The 19,337-nt window shown below is 44.3% G+C and overlaps 1 protein-coding gene across 1 annotated transcript in view; it reads right to left on the reverse strand.

The window, feature by feature from the left end:
- NAALADL2 (N-acetylated alpha-linked acidic dipeptidase like 2) overlaps positions 1-19,337 on the reverse strand; it is a 547,930-nt gene that overhangs the window by 163,615 nt on the left and 364,978 nt on the right. The window contains exon 10 of the mRNA XM_081008376.1: positions 5,925-6,071. Within this exon, the coding sequence (XP_080864502.1) occupies positions 5,925-6,071 (147 nt within the window). The remainder of the gene's footprint in view (positions 1-5,924; positions 6,072-19,337) is intronic.

Consider the following 19,337-nt stretch of genomic DNA (forward strand, 5'->3'; position numbering starts at 1 on the left):
TGGGTTAAACCACAGAGCCTAGGTTCGAATCCCTGCGACGGGGTGAGCTCCTGTTGCTCGGTCCCTGCTCCTGCCAACCTAGCAGTTTGAAAGCAAGTCAAAGTGCAAGTAGATAAATAGGTACCGCTCCGGCAGGAAGGTAAACGGCATTTCCGTGCGCTGCTCTGGTTCGCTAGAAGCGGCTTAGTCATACTGGCCACATGACCTGGAGGCTGTACGCTGGCTCCCTTGGCCAATAAAGCGAGATGAGCAATAAAGCGAGATGAGAAATAAAGCGAGATGAGCGAGATGAGCACCGCAACCCCAGAGTCGGTCACAACTGGACCTAATGGTCAGGGGTCCCTTTTACTATGCGTGCTGTTTAGGTACACTCAACCACTCTGATCTGCAGAACTGCCCCTGTTGCATTTACCACACAATATTCATTCTGCATTTGTTTCTTAAAAAATCTCTTGTTTAGTGGGGCAGCACTGTGGTCTAAACCACTGAGCCTCTTGGGCTTGCTGATCAGAAGGTTGGCAGTTCGAATCCCCACGAGGGGGTGCGCTTCCGTTGTTCTGTTCCAGCTTCTGCCAACAGAGCAGTTTGAAAGCACACTAGTGCAAGTAGATAAATAGGTACCGCTGCGGTGGGAAGGTGAACGGTGTTTCCATGTGCTCTGGTTTCTGTCACGGTGTTCAGAAGCGGTTTAGTCATGCTGGCTCATGACCCAGAAAGCTGTCTGTGGACCAATGCCGGCTCCCTCGGCCTGAAAGCGAGATGAGCACCACAACTCCATAGTCGTCTTTGACTGGACTTAACCATCCAGGGGTCCTTTACCTTTACCTTACCTGAACTTTGGAACTCCCTTCTCATTGACATCAGGCAGGCACCTTTGCTTTACTGCCTACAGTACCTGCTTAAAGAATTTTTTGTTTAGGCATACCTGGCCATACGTATAAAATGCTGATATTATGTGTTTTAATCTGGTTTTTAGTTTATCATTAATCTTAATTAATTCTGTATGTTTTAAGTATTTTTTATTAAAAATTAATTGTTTTTAATTGTTTTATTCTTCTTGCAATATGCTTCAAGGGTCTCCCCCCCTTTTTGTTACACTCAAGCAGTAACAAAACAGGATTTCAGCACACATTTATCAGTAAGCACATTTTTGCAACCAATTTCCCCTCATTCTTGTATCTGCAATGTGCTTTTGTATGTTGTTGTCACTCATATCTGCATTTTTTGAATGCTTTCCCTAATACATCCATTTTTGTACACATTCTTTGGATGGAGAACTGTGCTGCAACTTTTGGAGAGGCACACATTTCAAGGGATTAGCTGCATTACTGTCCATAAATTGTTAAAGGAAGCATGAATTAGGTAGGTTTGCACTGAAGCGCAAACAGAACCAAATGCCTTCTCCATTCCTTGGTGACACCACCAGAAGGTCCTGCCTCTCAATGCCACATATCTCACCTCTGGTGGTAACTATGCCCACTCCAGAAATCTCCCAAGTGGAGATAGGAGTGTGAGAAGGGACTTTATTTTAGCAGAGGTTTCCCCACAGTGCCGGATTTACATACAAGCTAAACAAGCTGTAGCTTGGGGCCTCACTCTCTTGGGCCCCCCCAAAAAAATTAAAGAAAAAAAAAACTGGATCTATATTTCCAAAATATAAGATAAAAAAACAAATAAAATAAAATCTACATACAGCAACAGTGTTTTGTGCTCCTATGATGCAAGTAATGAGCCCCCAATCACTTTAAGTTAGAGCTTAATAATTATTTCACGATTAATATATTTCTTCTTAATTGTATTTCAGTTCAACGATTACTTTCATAAAATACATATTTTGTAATGTGCAAATGGCTTTAGATACCTGTTAGGTCCATAAATTGACGTATAGCATATATTCAACACAAAAAACAGTGACAAATTGTTGTTGACAAAGGACAGCTGGACGTATAAAGGGCCCCATTACCTTCAGTAGCGTAGGGCCTCATCATTCCTAAATCTAGCCCTGTTCCCCCAAAATGTTAATTCAAAATGGCAGAGTTTCTCTTTTAATCAATTGCAATTGTATGAAATAACGTTGTGTTGTTTTTGTTTTTAAGTTTGTTTACTGCCCTGAGTTCTTGTACTTCAGAAAGGTTAAGTCTCTCTCTGTCTCTTTCTCTTTCTCTCTCTCTCTCTCTCTCACTCACTCACTCACTCTCATAGATGACTGAAAGAAAAATGGCTTCTGCGCATGCCTTGATGTCATCGGAGCCCATAGATTCTTATATAGATTAGTGAACACACAACTCTGGAACAGAAGTTGCATAGAACAGCTGTTAAGTGACAAAAGAAATGAGCATTGGACCACAAGCCTGTCATAAACATTGCACTCTTAATCAGAGAACATCTGCTTTTCCATTTCTTTTACGACAACCTCTGCCTTATACTTAATCTGAAACAGAATGATTTTCCTAATAAGGTGCAACAGTGTTTTACAAATTGAAAAGCCTCCTTGCTAAAAAGAAAGGATACCAACTACAGACGTTTCAATTAACGCAACCATTTCTTATAAAATGTGTCTGTGCGGAGTGGAAGGGGGGCGGGCGTTGGGCAGGGTGGAAGAAATGACTCCGCCATTTGGCAAACCCAAAGATTGCTCTGCATTTGCGGAAATTTAATTATGGGCAAATTAGTGGTGCAGATGCCAACGCACAACGGGTTCCAAGCTCCCGCTACTCGATTTGAGCTTTCCATTTAGGTGGGTAATGGAATGTGCATGGAAGAAATAAAATAATGCAACTTCTCCAAAAGGACAATTGACAGAAAACACATTTAAAATATTGGGTGTGTTATACCACAGCTGCAGAACCATCTTTTCCCAACTATGTTGGTTTCATATACGCATAAGGACATGAGATGAGCTTGATGGATCGGGTGACTGGCTGTGTTCTCACAGAGGCTAACTAGATGCCTGTGGAAAACCCACAAGCAAGATTTGAGCACAAGAGGGATTTCCCACCTCCTGTGATTTGCAGCAACTGGCATTCAGATGCATTACTGCTTCTGACTATGGAGTCTGAGCATAGCCCTTCTGGCTAGTAGCCCTCTGTAGGAATGATCGCTGGGTTGTGGAGCACACTCCCGCCCGCAGGCAGCCTCAGCTGCCTGCATGCGTGACCTTGGGGTGTGGAGCACACTCCCCCTCACAGATAAAGCCACAGCTTACTGAACATCTTGCCCTCTCTTTAACCTTTTGCAGTCTCAGTAGTCTGCCGTGTCCTGTCTGTGACCTTCGTCTCAGAGACCTTTGTCTCCTTCATCATACATTGTGCAAGGGGAAAATGACGCGGTAGAAACAGGTGCCAAAATAACTTTGTACCACCCCTCAATGTCGGGACTGGAAAATGTGTAAAGGTCACAGTCCAAAATGTATCTGACTGGTTTTGCATATTATGCCAATAAAAGGAGCCTCCACAGAGCTAGCCGGCAGCTTGCTTGCAGCTCGCCTGCGCACAGCTCACCTGCAGTACCAGCTCCTGCCCCATGTCCTTCACTTCACCCTCGATAGCCCTCTCCTCCATGAATTTTTCTGATTTTCTTTTACAGTCATGCAAATTGGTGGCCATCATGGGGGAGGGAATTCCATTGTTCAACTATGCACTGTATAAATAAGTGCTTTCTTTTATAATAAATAATATATTTTTTTTATTTATTCCCCGCCCTTCCCGGTTCCAAAACCGGGCTCAGGGTGGCTAACAACAAATTTAAAACCCTTAATTATAAAAGCAGGATAAAATACAGTATAAAAACATGAATAACAATAAAATTCAAAAATCAAAAATCAATTAGATAATCCTCAGGGCTAGCTGGCTGAATTGGTCCTCCTTGGGCCAGTGAGGAGGCCAGGGGAGAATTAGCTGTGGGGTCTCAGAGCTGGTGATCTTCATAAAAGGGGAGGGGGAGGGAAGAGAAGGGAAATAAAAGATCAGGCTGAATTCAAATTAAAGGCCAGGCAGAATAGCTTTCTGTCTTACAGGCCCGATGGAAAGAGGTTAAATCCTGAAGGGCCCTAGTCTCATGGGACAGAGCATTCCACCAGGTCAGAGCCATCACTGAAAAGACCCTGGCCCTGGTGGAGGATAGTCTGGCTTCCTTAGGGCCTGGGACCTCTAAACTATGGTTATTCATGGACCTTAAGGTCCTCTGCAGGGCATACCAGGAGAGGCGGTCCCATAAATACGAGGGCCCTAAGCCACTGAATCTTCCAACATTCAGCTTCGTCGAATGTCTGCAAGTTCCAGTGCAAGAAGAAGAAGAAGAAGAAGAAGAAGAAGAAGAAGAAGAAGAGGAGGAGTAGTAGTAGTAGTTTGGACTTGATATCCCGCCTTTCACTCTCCTTAAGAAGTCTCAAAGCAGCTAACAATCTCCTTTCCCTTCCTCCCCCACAACAAACACTCTGAGAGGTGACTGGGGCTGAGAGACTTCAAAGAAGTGTGACTAGCCCAAGGTCCACAGCTAGCTCCACAGCAGCTGCATGTGGAGGAGCGGGGAAGCGAACCCGGTTCACCGGATTACGAGTCCACCGCTCTTAACCACTACACCACACTGGCTCTCTAGAACATACACAGGAGTGCCTCCTCTGCCAGATGCCCATTGTGCTGGGAGCATTGTTGTAAAGTCAGAGCCAAGACAAAGTTACCCTTGTTGTCGTTTGTAAATGTGAAACATCTTCACATTTCACTTTGAAATTGTACTATCTTGCAAACATTAAAAAACCCTAAATAAGGATTGCCAACTTCATTTCCCTCCAAACACTCTGCATCTAACAGCATCCATCATTTATAACAATAAATTATGTCGTGCCATTGGTTCTTTTCTTTCTTACTTTTTTTTTTAAAGACAAGAAACAAAAATCCTCCAAACTCAGTTTGGTTCCAGTTTGGGCCAGACTAGTTTGGGTGCCCCGTGAACAGTGCTTACTTGCCTTTAAAAGAAAATGCTAATAGCATCTAAGGGCAGGTGGGAGTGGGGTGCACAGAGAGCAGACTGGTGAAATCAGATTATTCAGATTGGGACTGGAGCAGGGAGGGCTAACCTGAATTGTACCTATGTGGTTTCCCCTGCAGGGCAAATGGTTGCAGAAGGGGACACTTCAGACTGTAAAAAAAGAGTGTTTTTCTGGAGTTGCAGAAGGGGTTAACTCTCTCCCAGTGCTGTGGTCCCGATCCAAAATCACACACATACACACACACACACACACACCAAGGTTGCTATTAACATTCTCTTTAAAGTGCGTAGGGTGGTATCTCGGAACTCGTGGTGCTGCAATGGTTTGCCCGTAAAACTTGGAAGGGAGGTAAAAGAAATCATTGTGGCAATAAATTATGATGATGGGGGTGGTGATAATAATCCTTTAACATATTTAACGCAGGCAGAAAAAAGTTCCCTAGAAATACTGGTATCATTTTTCTTCTCTCCACTCACATATTCCTCCCCTGTCCCCTTATTTTCTAGGCAAGGAATGCTTTGTATACATATAATCCCCTTGCACTTAATATCAGGGACAGCACACAAGCCCATCCTTCAGCGTAAAACAGCAAAACACACACACAAAAACCCCCACTTTGCACATCCCATGTCGCTGTGAATATTACAATTATGTTCCGATGTTAATCCTGCTGCAGCAATTTCCTTGTTATGATTGCCTGCGTGAAAATGCAAGAGACAGCACACATTTCCCTTTCCAATGGAACATGACACACACTTCGAGAGAGCTGATGAGACCAAATACTCTGCAGGAACATCCATACCTTTCAAGAGAAGCAAACAAATGAGCCAGCAGCTTCTGACAAGCCATCTACTTGATAGGGGCAGAATTTGCTGAGGGAAGCCAGATTTGGCTTTCTGATTAGCCTGTCCTATCTGGTGATTTCATTAGCAATTACCTCTAATGCTGTCGAATCTTGGTATGAAAATTGCAGAGCCGGGACCCCCAGATGGTTGATGAAATAATCAGAATCGCCTTGCATTTGCACGGAACTGACATTAGATTCTGCACATTTGTCTTGCCCAAGACAGGTGAAGTTGTGCCTCTGAAAAACATAAAATTAGATTCAATGTTAGTTTTGGGAGTCGCACGTACAGCTATATGTAAGGGTTTCTAAGGGGTTGCTCGTGCATAAGCAGGTACCTATCTCCCTGGCTGGGTGCAAACACCTGGCTGGGCTGCCAAAGTGAACCTCATCTGTTCGGACCGCCACTCACCTGTGGCTGACTCAGTCGCTGGCAGAATCCGTGAGTGGGCGTTTCTTAAACTTCTTCCAGCAAAGAAGCTCTTTGACGCCTAGTCTCCGCCTACCCTCTCTGCACGAAAGCCTTCTGCGCAAGGAGGGCGTGGGCAACAGAGGACCCCTACTCTCCCCGCTGGTCCCAGGCAAGGAGTCATGGGACCGCCTCGCCACTTCCCCCACCTGCCCCCCTTCTCCACTGGTGCTACGCTGATTCTCTTCCCCAGAAGATGGGCTGCTTCTCCCGATCCCTGAATGCTCTCTGGAATCCCTCTGGCTTTTGCGCTCTCCCTCCAGTACTGATGACAGTTCCCTGACACTATATTAAGTTTATCAAAACTACAGCAAATGTAGGTGATGTTTTCCTAAGCACATTAACCACCAGTATGCCTAGAGATTTGGTCAGCAATGCTACAATTTAAATGAATGTATTTTTTAAAATGTGCATGCTATTGTTGATGTAAAGACAAAGACAAACGCAATGCATTTGACTTGGGAGTCCGAACAGCATGCACAATAATACTGTTATATTATGGATCATTTCAACAGGGTTCACATTGATATATCATACTTATTTAGCCTCGCAAGCCTAAGACGTGGTGTAGGATGTCGTGACTGGAAAGCTCAAGACCCTTAGGAACAGTGGAAGATAAAACCATTAGCATGAACCTTAGCTGAGGTTGCCTGCTGCCTTACTTCTGGTGGGAAGACAGGCAAACTAATGCCAGTGTACTGGAAGAAGCAAAGATCACCATTGTCAAAGCAATGATTCTTCAATATCAGCTTTGTTGGGCTGGTCATGTTGTGTAGATGCCTGATTATCATCTTCCAAAGCAACTACTCTATTCTGAACATAAAAAATGGAAAGCGTAATGTTGGTGGTCAACAAAAGAGGTTCAAAGACTCTCTCAAGGCAAATCTTTAAAAATGTAGTATAAACACCGACAACTGGGAAACACTGGCCTGCAAGTGCTCCAGTTGGAGAACAGCCTTTACCAAAGGTGTCATGGGTTTTGAAGACACCCGAACTCAGGACAAAAGGGAGAAATGTGCTAAGAGGAAGGCATGTTTGGCAAACCCTCACCATGATCAACTCCCGCCCAGAAACCTATGTCCTCACTGTGGAAGGATGTGTGGATCCAGAATTGGCCTCCACAGTCAGTTATGGACTCACTGCTAAAATCATGTTTTGGGTGACACTCTTACTTGGTTACAAGTGATCACCAAAGAAGAAGAAGACTTCTGGTGTCTCCTTCTTCAGTGCCTGGTACAAACATACTCCTGCTCATTCTACTTTCTGTGTGTACCAGAAACATCTCACATAAGGGCCTGGGTCTCTTTTTGTTTTACCTCACTGCATTGATTTTGAAAGTGGGAGAGTAGCCCTTTGCAGAGTCCTCCACAAAGCATGGAGACCTCAGGGGTGGGCAATCACCAGAAGAGAAGACCTTCTTGCCATTGGTGGCCCAGTGTGTATGGAGGCCCAAGTGGAAGGAAGGAAGGAAGGAAGGAAGGAAGGAAGGAAGGAAGGAAGGAAGGAAGGAAGCTTTCAAAGGAAACCAGCAACAGAGCAGTAACAGGCTTTCTGAACCTACCAAAGAAAATGAGCTGCTTAGAACAACTCTTCGGGAAATAGATTTTTCCGTCTCATGGGGATTTCTAAATCGTTGACGGCAACGATTGGCTTGAGCTGAGGTGGGGGGAGTGAATTAAAAAAAAAAACTTCATGGGAAATTAAGTTTAGAAAAGGAAGCAAGGCATTTCCAGTGGATGCACATCATATGAACCATTTACCAGTGCAAATCAACAGAACAGCCAATGTCAGCTTTGCATATCCTCGTTCATAAATTCATCTCAGATGGGTTTTGCATAAATATTTATTTGGGGAAAAAAGGCCACCCACTACAATGGGCAGGGAAGCACTTGGCTGTGAGTTCTGGAAGACCTGCTCCCTGCCATGCTTTGCTCACCTAGTCCGAGAGAATGGGGCTCTGACTGACTCCAGCTACAAGGGCTGAGGCTGCTGAAGAGGCCAGAGACCATCTTGGCTGTCCCTTTGGGCAGACCCAGGTCACTGAGCATGAGCTTCCAAAGCCGCTGCCCACCATGAATCACCATAGGCAGGACTGATAGAAAAAGCAGCAGCGATGTGCTATGCTTACGAACGTTTGTTGTTCTCTTGTTAATTATGATATTTTAAATGTGAATTTTATATTTGACTTTATTTAGTAATGTTTAAGGTTGTTGTTTTAAACTTTGCTGCAATAATTGTGCATTTTGTAGCTGACCTCTGGAATGTTTTGTTTTGGGGAAAAAATAAAAGATAATATTTTAGTTTCCCGTTATGTTGCTTTGAATGTACTTGCCTTTCTTTAGTAATGTTTCATTCTGCACTGTTTTATTTGATGTTTTAATGTGTTTGAGAAACCACTTTGAGTTGGTTTCTTAAAAAAAATATATAAAACGGTATAGAAATGAATAGTAATGATAGTGATAATTGGGGGAGGGGATGGGCATTCCAAGGGCCCTGGAAAGATGGATCTGGTCCTGATCAGGCTGTGTAAAATCATCCTACTTTTGGAGTGTACATGTTACGTACACTTAGTGAGCCTAGATTTTTCATGCAGAACCCTATGGTTAGAAATGTCTATGGCTAGAGAATAGGGTGGTCAGAAATGTCTATGGCTAGAGAATAGGGTGTCCCACAGGTCAATGCAAAACACAAGTTTGCTCCATTTGAAATGTGTGGAAGAGGGAGTGGGACCATACCCAGTGATCCCACCCTTAGCTTAACGTCTAAACAGAAGGTCTGTAGACCTTTTGGTTGATATGGTATTATGTAAGAAGGTAAAAGACCCCTGAGCAGTTAACTATGGGGTTGCGGCACTCATCTCACTTTCAGGTCAAAGGGAGGCGGCGTTTGTCCACAGACAGCTTTCTGGGTCATGTGGCCAACATGACTAAACTGCTTCTGGTGCAACAGAACACCGTGATGGAAACCAGAGTGCACAGAAACACTGTTACCTTCCCATCGCAGTGGTACCTATTTATCAACTTGCACTGGCATGCTTTTGAACTGCTAGGTTGGCGCAAGCTGGAACAGGGCTGGGAGCTTACCCCGTCGCGGGGATTCGAACCGCCAACTTTCTGATCAGAGGCTCAGTGGTTTAGACCACAGTGTCACCCATGTATTATGGTATTATGTATCTACAGGTGTACATGGTAGGTGTCCCATATGATTGGGAACCCTGAATGTGCAAATTTTCCAATTCCACATCGCACCTATATACATACATCTGCAAATGCAGGCATAGGCAAACTCTAGCCCTCCAGATGTTTGGGACTACAATTCCCATCATCCCTGACCACTGGTCCGGTTAGCTAGGGATGATGGGAATTGTAGTCCCAAACATGTGGAGGGCCGGAGTTTGCCTATACCTGTGCAAATGCATAGACATCTCTTATCATACCTTGAGATCGAGGTGTAAAAGATTAATACAAGCTGGAGATTTCAGGAGCGGCTCCAGCATACCATCCATGCACAGCTGCAACATCTGCATGACCACTTATCACAGTTGACATAGTGCCCTCCTGTCCAGCTGTTTGAGCAAAGGAGGGATCTGTACGTGAGCACCCTGCAGTTATTTATTGTTCACTTATTTCATTAAATTCTATCTTGCCTGATCGTGAAAACAAAGCAAAGAGGTTTTCAGAAAGAAGAAAGCAATAAAATTATGGGCAAAAAAAGCAGGTAAAGTCAGCTGTTTAAAACTTTCACAAAATTAAAAATCATATGTACTGCTGTTGTGCTGAACAGATAGCAAAGCCCAGAAGGCAGCAAGTGACCTCAGGCCAGTCTACACAAGTTGTGGCCCACCAAGCCTAAAAATAGCCTGAAAAATAAGTGACATGGCTTGCCAGACACTTGACAGTGTCCCTGTTTTTGCAGTTCAGGTAAGGCTGGTTTACAGTGCCCTTGGTATAATGGATGCGTAGAATTGGGAAAGGACCTCCAAGAGGTGTTTGGTTTGGTGGGTCACCAGTTACACAGAGTTGTCGTTAAAGAACACAATCAAATTCAGCAAATTGCTTCAGATAGCAGCTGATTCCTGTTCAACCAAACCCCTCACTCCTTGGTTCTTAATTTATCTCTACCCTCTTGAGCTTTCTTGAATCAGAATTTACAAACACTTCAGAAAGATATTTAACAACCTCACACTGTGTGCCAGTTTAGAAATGCAGATTTCTTACTTTTCTTTAAAAAACAACAACACAAAACCCTACACTCCCCCAATCCTGATACACAAACATGCATGTCTTGTATTGCGGCACAGAGAAAACTGATCTGTTGATTAATGGGGATTGTGGCATGCTAAATCACTTAAGCAGTCACTGAAAAACAAGAATTAAACTACTTTATTTTAAAGAAATGTTGCAGTCCTTCACTAGACAGACCTTAGAATAGCCACACAATTTCTAAGTACTTACCTTAAGATTGACTTGCCCTCAAACTTACGGCAAGTTTTGATATGGCATCAAGAATATGTCCCCACCACACCCCTTCAGTACTTTACTTATTACATCACACACAAGTTTCCGTAACTCTGGATATTTATTTATTTATTTACTTATTTATTTAACTTCTATACCACCCTGAAGATCAAAGGGCAGTTAATTAAAAAACCACAAAAATACTTAACAGCACCCACCCCGGCTGTTTAAAAGGTTATAGATTGTTTAATCAGCCGAAGGCCTGGAAGAAGAGGAATGTTTTTGCCTGGCACCTAACAATATGTAACTAAGGCACTGGGTGGGCCTCTCTGGGGAGAGCATTCAACAAATGGGGAGCAACCACAGAAAAGGCCTGTTCTCGTGATGCTGCCTTCTGGTCCTTATTCCAAGGCAGATAGCTGGTATGTCTAGCTCAGTGTTATCCATCCTGATTCACTAAGGATTCCCAGGATGTTAGAGAGAGGACATTTCCAACCTCACCAGGTGATACCAGGAACTGAACCTGAATCTTTCGTTCATGCAAAACAGATACTCTACCACCGAGCTACATTCTTTTGCTTGAAATAATAATGATTTGCTTGAAATAATAAAGATACATGTTTGGCTTTATTCATCACTGACAAAACATGACTTTCCTGTGCAATAATTTGGCTGGGTGTAGGTTGCCAGTAGGAATGCAGGAAGTTGTCTTATACTGAATCAGACCAGTGAGCCATCTAGCTCAGTATGTCTTACACTGACTGGCAGAAGTATTCCTGGGTTTCAGTGGGGACATTTCTGGCTCTACATGGAAATGCCAGGGATGGGACTTCTGCATGTAAACAGACGCTCTGTTGCTGAGCTCCGACCCTTCCTTAAAGCAAACTGTAAAAGGTCTGGGTTAAATGTTGATGAGGAGGGACCATAAAAAGGTCAACACTCGTTCAAGGACCACCATGCAATACAGAGACCCACGTAGAACCCCTTACCGAAACATCAACCATGACATTTGTTTGGTACCCAGCCCCCCAGTAGAATTTGATAATGGTGTGAATTTGGTTCCAGAAGGAGGAGGAGTTTCGTTTCTGCTCCGTGGTCACAAGGGGACTAGACTTTTTCCAGGACACATCCCCTTTCTCAGGGGTACAAATTGCATTGATTTGCTTTGAATGGCTGTCATGGCGTCCTCTTTTTTGCAATAATAATAATAATAATAATAATAATAATAATAATAATAATTTATTTATACCCTGCCCATCTGGCTGAGTTTCCCCAGCCACTCTGGGCGGCTCCCAATCAAGTGTTAAAAACAGTACAGCATTAAATATTAAAAACTTCCCTAAACAGGGCTGCCTTCAGATGTCTTTTAAAGATAGGATAGCTGCTTATTTCCTTCAAATCTGAAGGGAGGGTGTTCCACAGGGTGGGCGCCACTACCGAGAAGGCCCTCTGTCTGGCTCCCTGTAACCTCACTTCTCGCAATGAGGGAACCGCCAGAAGGCCCTCAGCGCCGGATCTCAGTGTCCGGGTTGAACGATGGGGGTGGAGATGCTCCTTCAGGTATACAGGACCGGGGCCATTTAGGGCTTTAAACGTCAGCACCAACACTTTGAATTGTGCTCGGAAATGTACTGGGAGCCAATGCAGATCTCTCAGGACCGGTGTTATGTGGTCATGGCGGCAACTGCCAGTCACCAGTCTAGCTGCCGCATTCTGGATTAATTGCAGTTTCTGGGTCACCTTCAAAGGTAGCCCCACGTAGAGTGCATTGCAGTAGTCCAAGCGGGAGATAACTAGAGCATGCACCACTCTGGCAAGACAGTCCGCAGGCAGGTAGGGTCTTAGCCTGCGTACCAGGTGGAGCTGGTAGACAGCTGCCCTGGACACAGAATTAACCTGCACCTCCATGGACAGCTGTGAGTCCAGAATGACTCCCAGGCTGCGCACCTGGTCCTTCAGGGGCACAGTTACCCCATTCAGGACCAGGGAATCTCCCACACTCATCCGCCCCCGTCCCCCAAAAACAGTACTTCTGTCTTGTCAGGATTCAACCTCAATCTGTTAGCCGCCATCCATCCTCCAACCACCTCCAGACACTCACACAGAGTGAAAAACCCTCTTGTTCCAGATGGGACTCAAACCAACTCAACCCACCCCCTGGGGGGGCGGTTGATAAAGTGGGAAGCAGGCCTATATAAGGAACTTTACACGTTTCCTTAATGCAGGAGACAGTGACAAACACAGCAATCCGAAGAGGAGAAGGTATTTGCTTGGGGATCAGTTTAACATCTTGGCATCAGCTGTTCAAGCACATTCTCTTCTCTGAAAAATTCTAAGCACACCGGGAAATTCCAGGGGCAAGAAGAGAGAAGATGTATTGTTAACATTAATTAATTTGCCAGTGCATTTAGCTCACTTTTTCAAGCTGGTTTCTCTAGCTTTTGCTGCTCGACATTCTGATTATTGTAATGCTGCCAGATTTTATCAGGCACACCGTATGGCATTCCTGTTTGCTACGCTGCACACAGCATCTTTTAAAGGATACGTTCAGAGGGAATGGTAATGCGGGAGGAATTCATTTCAATTAGATGTTGCCACTTGCAATTCCCTCCTTGTCAGCAATCTGGTCAGCTTCAGCTGCATGTTCTGGCCCTCAAATGATTGTTCAGTAGCAAGAGAACAAGTAGCCTTCCCCAGCTTTGGCACCTTCTGGATGGTTCAGACTACGACTCCCATCAGCCTTGAGCATTGGCAATGCTTGGTGAGGCTGATGGGAAGTGGAGTCCAACAACATCTGGAAGGCCAAAGGATCCGCCACCCAGAGGAAGACTCTTAATTAGGATTTCCCCAGACATTACCAGGATTTGAAATGCAGAATTGACGTCGGGGTGAGGGGTAGATTCTGAAAGGTAATGCTTTGTCATGGGTTCTAAAAAAAGCTCTACAATCTTGAGGTCTTCCTAAGAAAAGCTCAACAACTTTCTGGGTGTCCTGGGTTTTACCTTTTGAAATATGGCATCTCTAGTTTTAACTGCAGGGAGTTCTGAAAGAACTACTGTTCCCAGAATGCATTGTGCCCAGGTTCACTTCTTCTGGGCTGATGGATGGAGAGGAGAGGGAGAGAGACGCTGGCAGAAGAAGTCAGGTAAACAAACCTCCATTTTGCTTCTCATTGCTGCTCCTACTTCTGCCAAGAGGGTAAGAAGGAAGGGAAAGCATCTTTAGAGACTGTGAGACTGTGGAGTGGCCTTGGGGAGATAGGAGGGTGACAGAAACAAGAAGGGGCAAGACAACACAGTTGGAAAGTTCCCCCTCATTTCAGATTTGGGGTGGAAGGATTGGAACCCCCCATCCAATTGGAGGAGAAACTTGGAGGGTTCTCCCATTTCTAAATATATGTTCACATTTTTATGGACTATGTAAAAGTTGTCTCGAACGTAGAAGAAGGTGAGGTACAAATGAGATGTAATTTTCAAGATGATACTTACGGGCATGCATCTTGCTCAAAAAATGTTAAGGGGTTTTTCTCATCTCTGGTTGATGAAAAAAAATACTGCTTATGAGTAACAAGATAGAGTATTTTATAATATGGAAAATGAATTTCCAATACCAACAAGGGGTGTTTAAAATTTTATAATGTAATTATGTAGTGCTGAGCAGTATTTTTATTAAATAGCATCATCCCTCATGTACACAATATTGATGAATTTGTGACATTGGTGTACAAGATCAATAGTACTTGTATCTCAATGCCTAACTGCTTAGTTCAACTTTTATTGCACTAAGTATCAGAATATAAATGGCCCCGTAAAAACATAAACCTGAGAAATACTATTTAACTTTGGTTAAGGAAGTCTTGACTCCTTAGTTCTGAGGACATTTACATAGAAGCAAAGAATAAATTCAAGGGTCAGAGGAAAAAGTCAATTAGAAGGCTCAAATATTGGAGGAGAGACAGTTCTGCGAAATATACTGCAAAATATACACCACCCACTTGGTGTCTACCAGATGCTCTGGACTCCTCTAGGAGGCCCTGCCCAAGACATTTTGGCACCTGAGGCGAACCACAAAATTGTAGCCCCCCACCAGGGAAGAAGCAGTGAATGAAGATATACATCAGGAACAAGGTGGGGGGATCAAATCAAAAGATGTAATGGTGGGGAGGGGCCCGCTCTGAATCATGCTGGAAGGATCCAGAGCTGGAAGGATCCAGAGCAGAAAGCAGCCCCCTGCCTTTTCCTCCTCAGGGGTGGGAGGAGACTAGCAATGCCTGCTATTCACCAAGAGGCTGCTGTAGAGGCTACATGGGGCAGGGGAACTGCTGAGGAGGGGGCAGATCCAGCCTTCAATGAGTACAACACAGCTGTTGCTACAGCAGCAGCAGGTGATGAATTCTTTGCAGGCTGGATCTGCTGCCCATGTGAATCCTGCAGCCCGAGGTGATTACCTCCCCTTATCTCATGAGTGGGCCGGCCCTGGGTTTCAGTTCCCAACACAGCCATCCTTGTTGAGGCAGATGGGAGTTGTGTGCTCCAAAACATTAGGAGGACTCCCCAGGGCGGATCTACTGTGAAGCTAATGAAGCTTAAGCCTCATCTCAGAGAGACCCCGGAATTGACTTTAGTCCACATTGCTTTAAAAAAAAGGGTGTGTGTGTCTAGTAGACCTAGTTTGAGTTACATTGATTTGAGTCAAATTGATTGTCAGGTTTAGCGCTTCTCCCACGCAAGACATGGAATGCTGGCAGTTTAAGTAGCTGAGGTTTATTTCTCAATAACAGGCTTACAGCAGTCCAAGCTTCCACAACTCATCCTTCGTCGTTGGAGTCAGTTGACTCGACTGGCTTCTGACCCCTCCCAAGGCCAGATATACGCCATGTCCTTCCCCGCCTCCTGCTGGCCTGCCTCTACTCTAATCGCTTGCTCTGCCTCCTACTTCATGGCGACTCAGGTGCAGCCAATTCCTCTTCTTCTGCAGATTCCTCTCTGCCTGGCGTGTCCCTGACATTAATCTTTTGTTGTATATAGTTCAACAATCCCAAAGTTTGAGAGTCAGTAGCACAGACATTGTAAAGGTGTGGTGCTCTGTTGTGGAACAATCCCATTGAAAAAGATAACAGTGGTTACCCAGACCTTACTGCTGGTTGTGAAGGGGCCCCCATAACAATTCAAGCTTCAGGGCCCCAACAGTGTAAGTCCGCCACTGAGGACACCGCCAGGGGGTAATGGTATGCACACAAAAAAGGAGCGTTACCAGGTCATCTCCCCACAAAGGAGAACCTCACGGATATATATGTGGGTCATTGCCCGACAATATTCATTAATTCAGGACTGAGCAACTTGGGGCCTTCCCGTTGTTGTTAGCTCCCACCAGCTCTAGCAAACATGGCCAATGTTCAAGGATGATAGGCATTACCATTCTCCAGCCTTGCATTAAATGGCACCATTTGTGAGAAACACCACATCCAAATGGGGGCTAGAGACGCTTCTGCTGAAATAAATGGGTCTGTGGTCACATCCCATCAAAAAAGAAGTGTTTAGGGGCTACAACCTCTTTATCATTAACAGTGAATATCTCTGATGAATACTGTCAAGTGTGCAGGAACTTGTTAAGGCAGGAGCCTTCTTGTGACCTCCCTTGGCTTGCCCAATCAAGGGTAAAACTGACTCTGTCTTGCTCTGGAAGAAGTTTACTGTTCGTACCCTGATGGCTACTTTAGAACTGCATGCAATGAGAACTCTTCCTGCTGTAGCAAATGTACACCTGAAGTCCAGTGACTGCAAACATTTGCCTGCCTCGGGCCACAGCTTAACTGACAACTTATCAGCAGCTTTGCTCAGCAGGTTTTCTTGCCTCCCAGTGTTGGCAGATTGTGACAAAGCCTTCATCTTGAAGCATCTGGCAATATTTAGTGGCACTACATAATAATAATAATAATAATAATAATAATAATAATAATAATAATAATAATGTATTTATACCCCGCCCATCTGGCTGGGTTTCCCCAGCCACTCTGGGCGGCTCCCAATCAAGTGTTAAAAACAATACAGCGTTAAATATTAAAAACTTCCCTGAACCTTGCCTGAGTGTAGTCCATTTGGCTCCAGATTCTGACAGCACATCTGCCCTTGAACCACAGGAACACGAGACGCAACCTTATATTGAGTCAGACCATTGATCCATCTTGTTCAGTATGGTCCAACTGGCAGAAGCTGTCCTGGATTTCAGACAAGGGTTTCTCCCTGGATTTCAGACAAGGGTCTCAGCCCTATCTGAAGATGCCAGAGCTTGAACCTAGAACCTTCTTTATGCCGTGCAAATGCTCTACCACTGAGATAATAATAATAATAATAATAATAATAATAATAATAATAATAATTTATTTGTACCCCGCCCATCTGGCTGGGTTTCCCCAGCCACTCTGGGTGGCTTCCACAAAGACCAAAAATACACTAAGATGTCACACATTAAAAACTTCCCTGAACAGGGCTGCCTTAAGATGTCTTCTGAATGTCAGGTAGGTGTTTATCTCTTTGACATCTGATGGGAGGGAGTTCCACAGGACGGGTGCCACTACCGAGAAGGCCCTCTGCCTGGTTCCCTGTAGCTTTGCTTCTCGCAATGAGGGAACCGCCAGAAGGCCCTCGGCGCTGGACCTCAGCATCCGGGCAGAATGATGGAGGTGGAGATGCTCCTTCAGGTACAACCCTTTGCTATGGCATGGCCTGAGAAGCCGATTTTGCTGAACCTATTCCTGACTTGATGCTATTAAAGTGGAAAGGTATCTCCCTCCCTCCATCTCCAACTTACTATACACTGACAATCCCTTTTCACATTCGCTCTTGCCAGTGCAGAGATTCTGGAATGGCAGACATCTTTGGATGTGCCTACACTGTACCTTTTGATGTTCTTTTGCAAGCAGTATCCAAGGAGCTCCTTGAGATTCCCTAGAGTGTTAGTGCCAACTCATGAACAGATGGAATCTGTGCTTCTCAGTGGGTATAGAGGAACAGAATACTCCCCACCAACTCTGGAGTGGAAACTGGGTTAATCTACCACATCACCAGGCTGCCTTAGCATCTGTTTCTCGTGCAGATGGGAAAAGCTGGTGAGACAAGCCAGCCAGCTGCCAAGCCATCTAGAAAGCAACATGTTTGAGACTGCCCCACCTACAGCGGACTGTGCTTTTCTAAGCAGGGGTATGGGCTATCTTCTGGATCCCTGAGCAATTCACTTGAGTTACTAAGGTCTGCATTGCACATTACTGCCCTCTTGGCTTCAATGCACTGCTGAATGTAAGCCAACAGTAGAAAGGTCCTAGAATGCCAACGACACTAAGCATTTAGTAAGACCAATGATTTGAGATGTTGCTGACCTTCCTAATCAAACACATGGATTAGCCAAGTGCACTTCCACTCCAATTCACATCGCTAGCTGAGAATGTAAAATGAGAGTTTGACCATGTGCATTCAGCGTTCAGCTGATCAGGCACTCAAGGAAGCCGTGCTGTCAAAATCAGCACAGAACTTCCAAATGAAGCTGAATGTTGCAAGATTCAAGAAAGACAAAAGAACATACGTCTCAGATTTGAGCATCAACTGCTTACACTGTGACAGAGCAGCTTTAATGACTTCCATCATAAACATATCTATTAAGTCCACCTTACATTCAAAGAAACAGCCATGTGAAGCTTATTTTAAATTACAATATAATAGCAGAATAGCCAAACACTGATTTAAACAAACAAGTTTATCTCTATGCTGAAAGAATTTGTTAGTAAACAAGTTCCCCCCCCAAGCCTTAGATTGTTAAGCAATTGTATTCTCATTTCAACTTACGCACATCATAATTTGAATCTACATATATGATATGCTCAGCTTACTAAAAATAACTAGAATATTAATACTGATTGGGTTAGTTTTGAGGGCAGATTGAAGCCATTCTTGATAAAAAAAACCACTCTGCAGTGGTGTAAGGAGAAAATAACTTCAGCAAAGACAAAGCATCAATAACAGAACAGATTAATGTTAACACCTTCTATATCCCCTGACTCTAGGGTTTTCAAATACTTCATAATAAAAGTAAATAAGGATTTTCATTTAAAAAACCCCCATATATCTGACATTGGATATATATTTGCTGAAGTCCTACATAGTCAGAATAAAATTAGTGGGTGGTTGCGGGAGCCATTTCTGTGGATTTTAGGAGCAGAGTTAGAGTTCCATTGTAATTATTGTTGGCATGCATCTGTCTCGAGAGACAATGGAGTGTGCCTTCAGGGGTGAAGACAATCACAGCGCCTGCTGTGGCTGCAGAAACCTGTAACTAACAACTGCTGCCTCCTGTGTTTGTTTTGCTGCATTAGCAACACCAAAGCGATCTATCCAAGGTGCAGTCCTGAGCAGTGTGCCTGAAGGTCCTAGGCTGCCCAGACAACAAGACCTCCCTGTGCACTGAATCCCACTGATCCATCTTGACTGAATGTTGCTGTGTGATTTCCTCAACACACTTCACACTACAGTAAGGAGCCAAGCTAGCTATCAGATGCACACAGAACAGTTGCAAAGCTTCTTGCTAAAA

Source organism: Podarcis pityusensis (genome assembly GCF_964106645.2).
Source record: "Podarcis pityusensis genome assembly, chromosome: 5".
In the NCBI taxonomy this organism is placed as follows: domain Eukaryota; kingdom Metazoa; phylum Chordata; class Lepidosauria; order Squamata; family Lacertidae; genus Podarcis; species Podarcis pityusensis.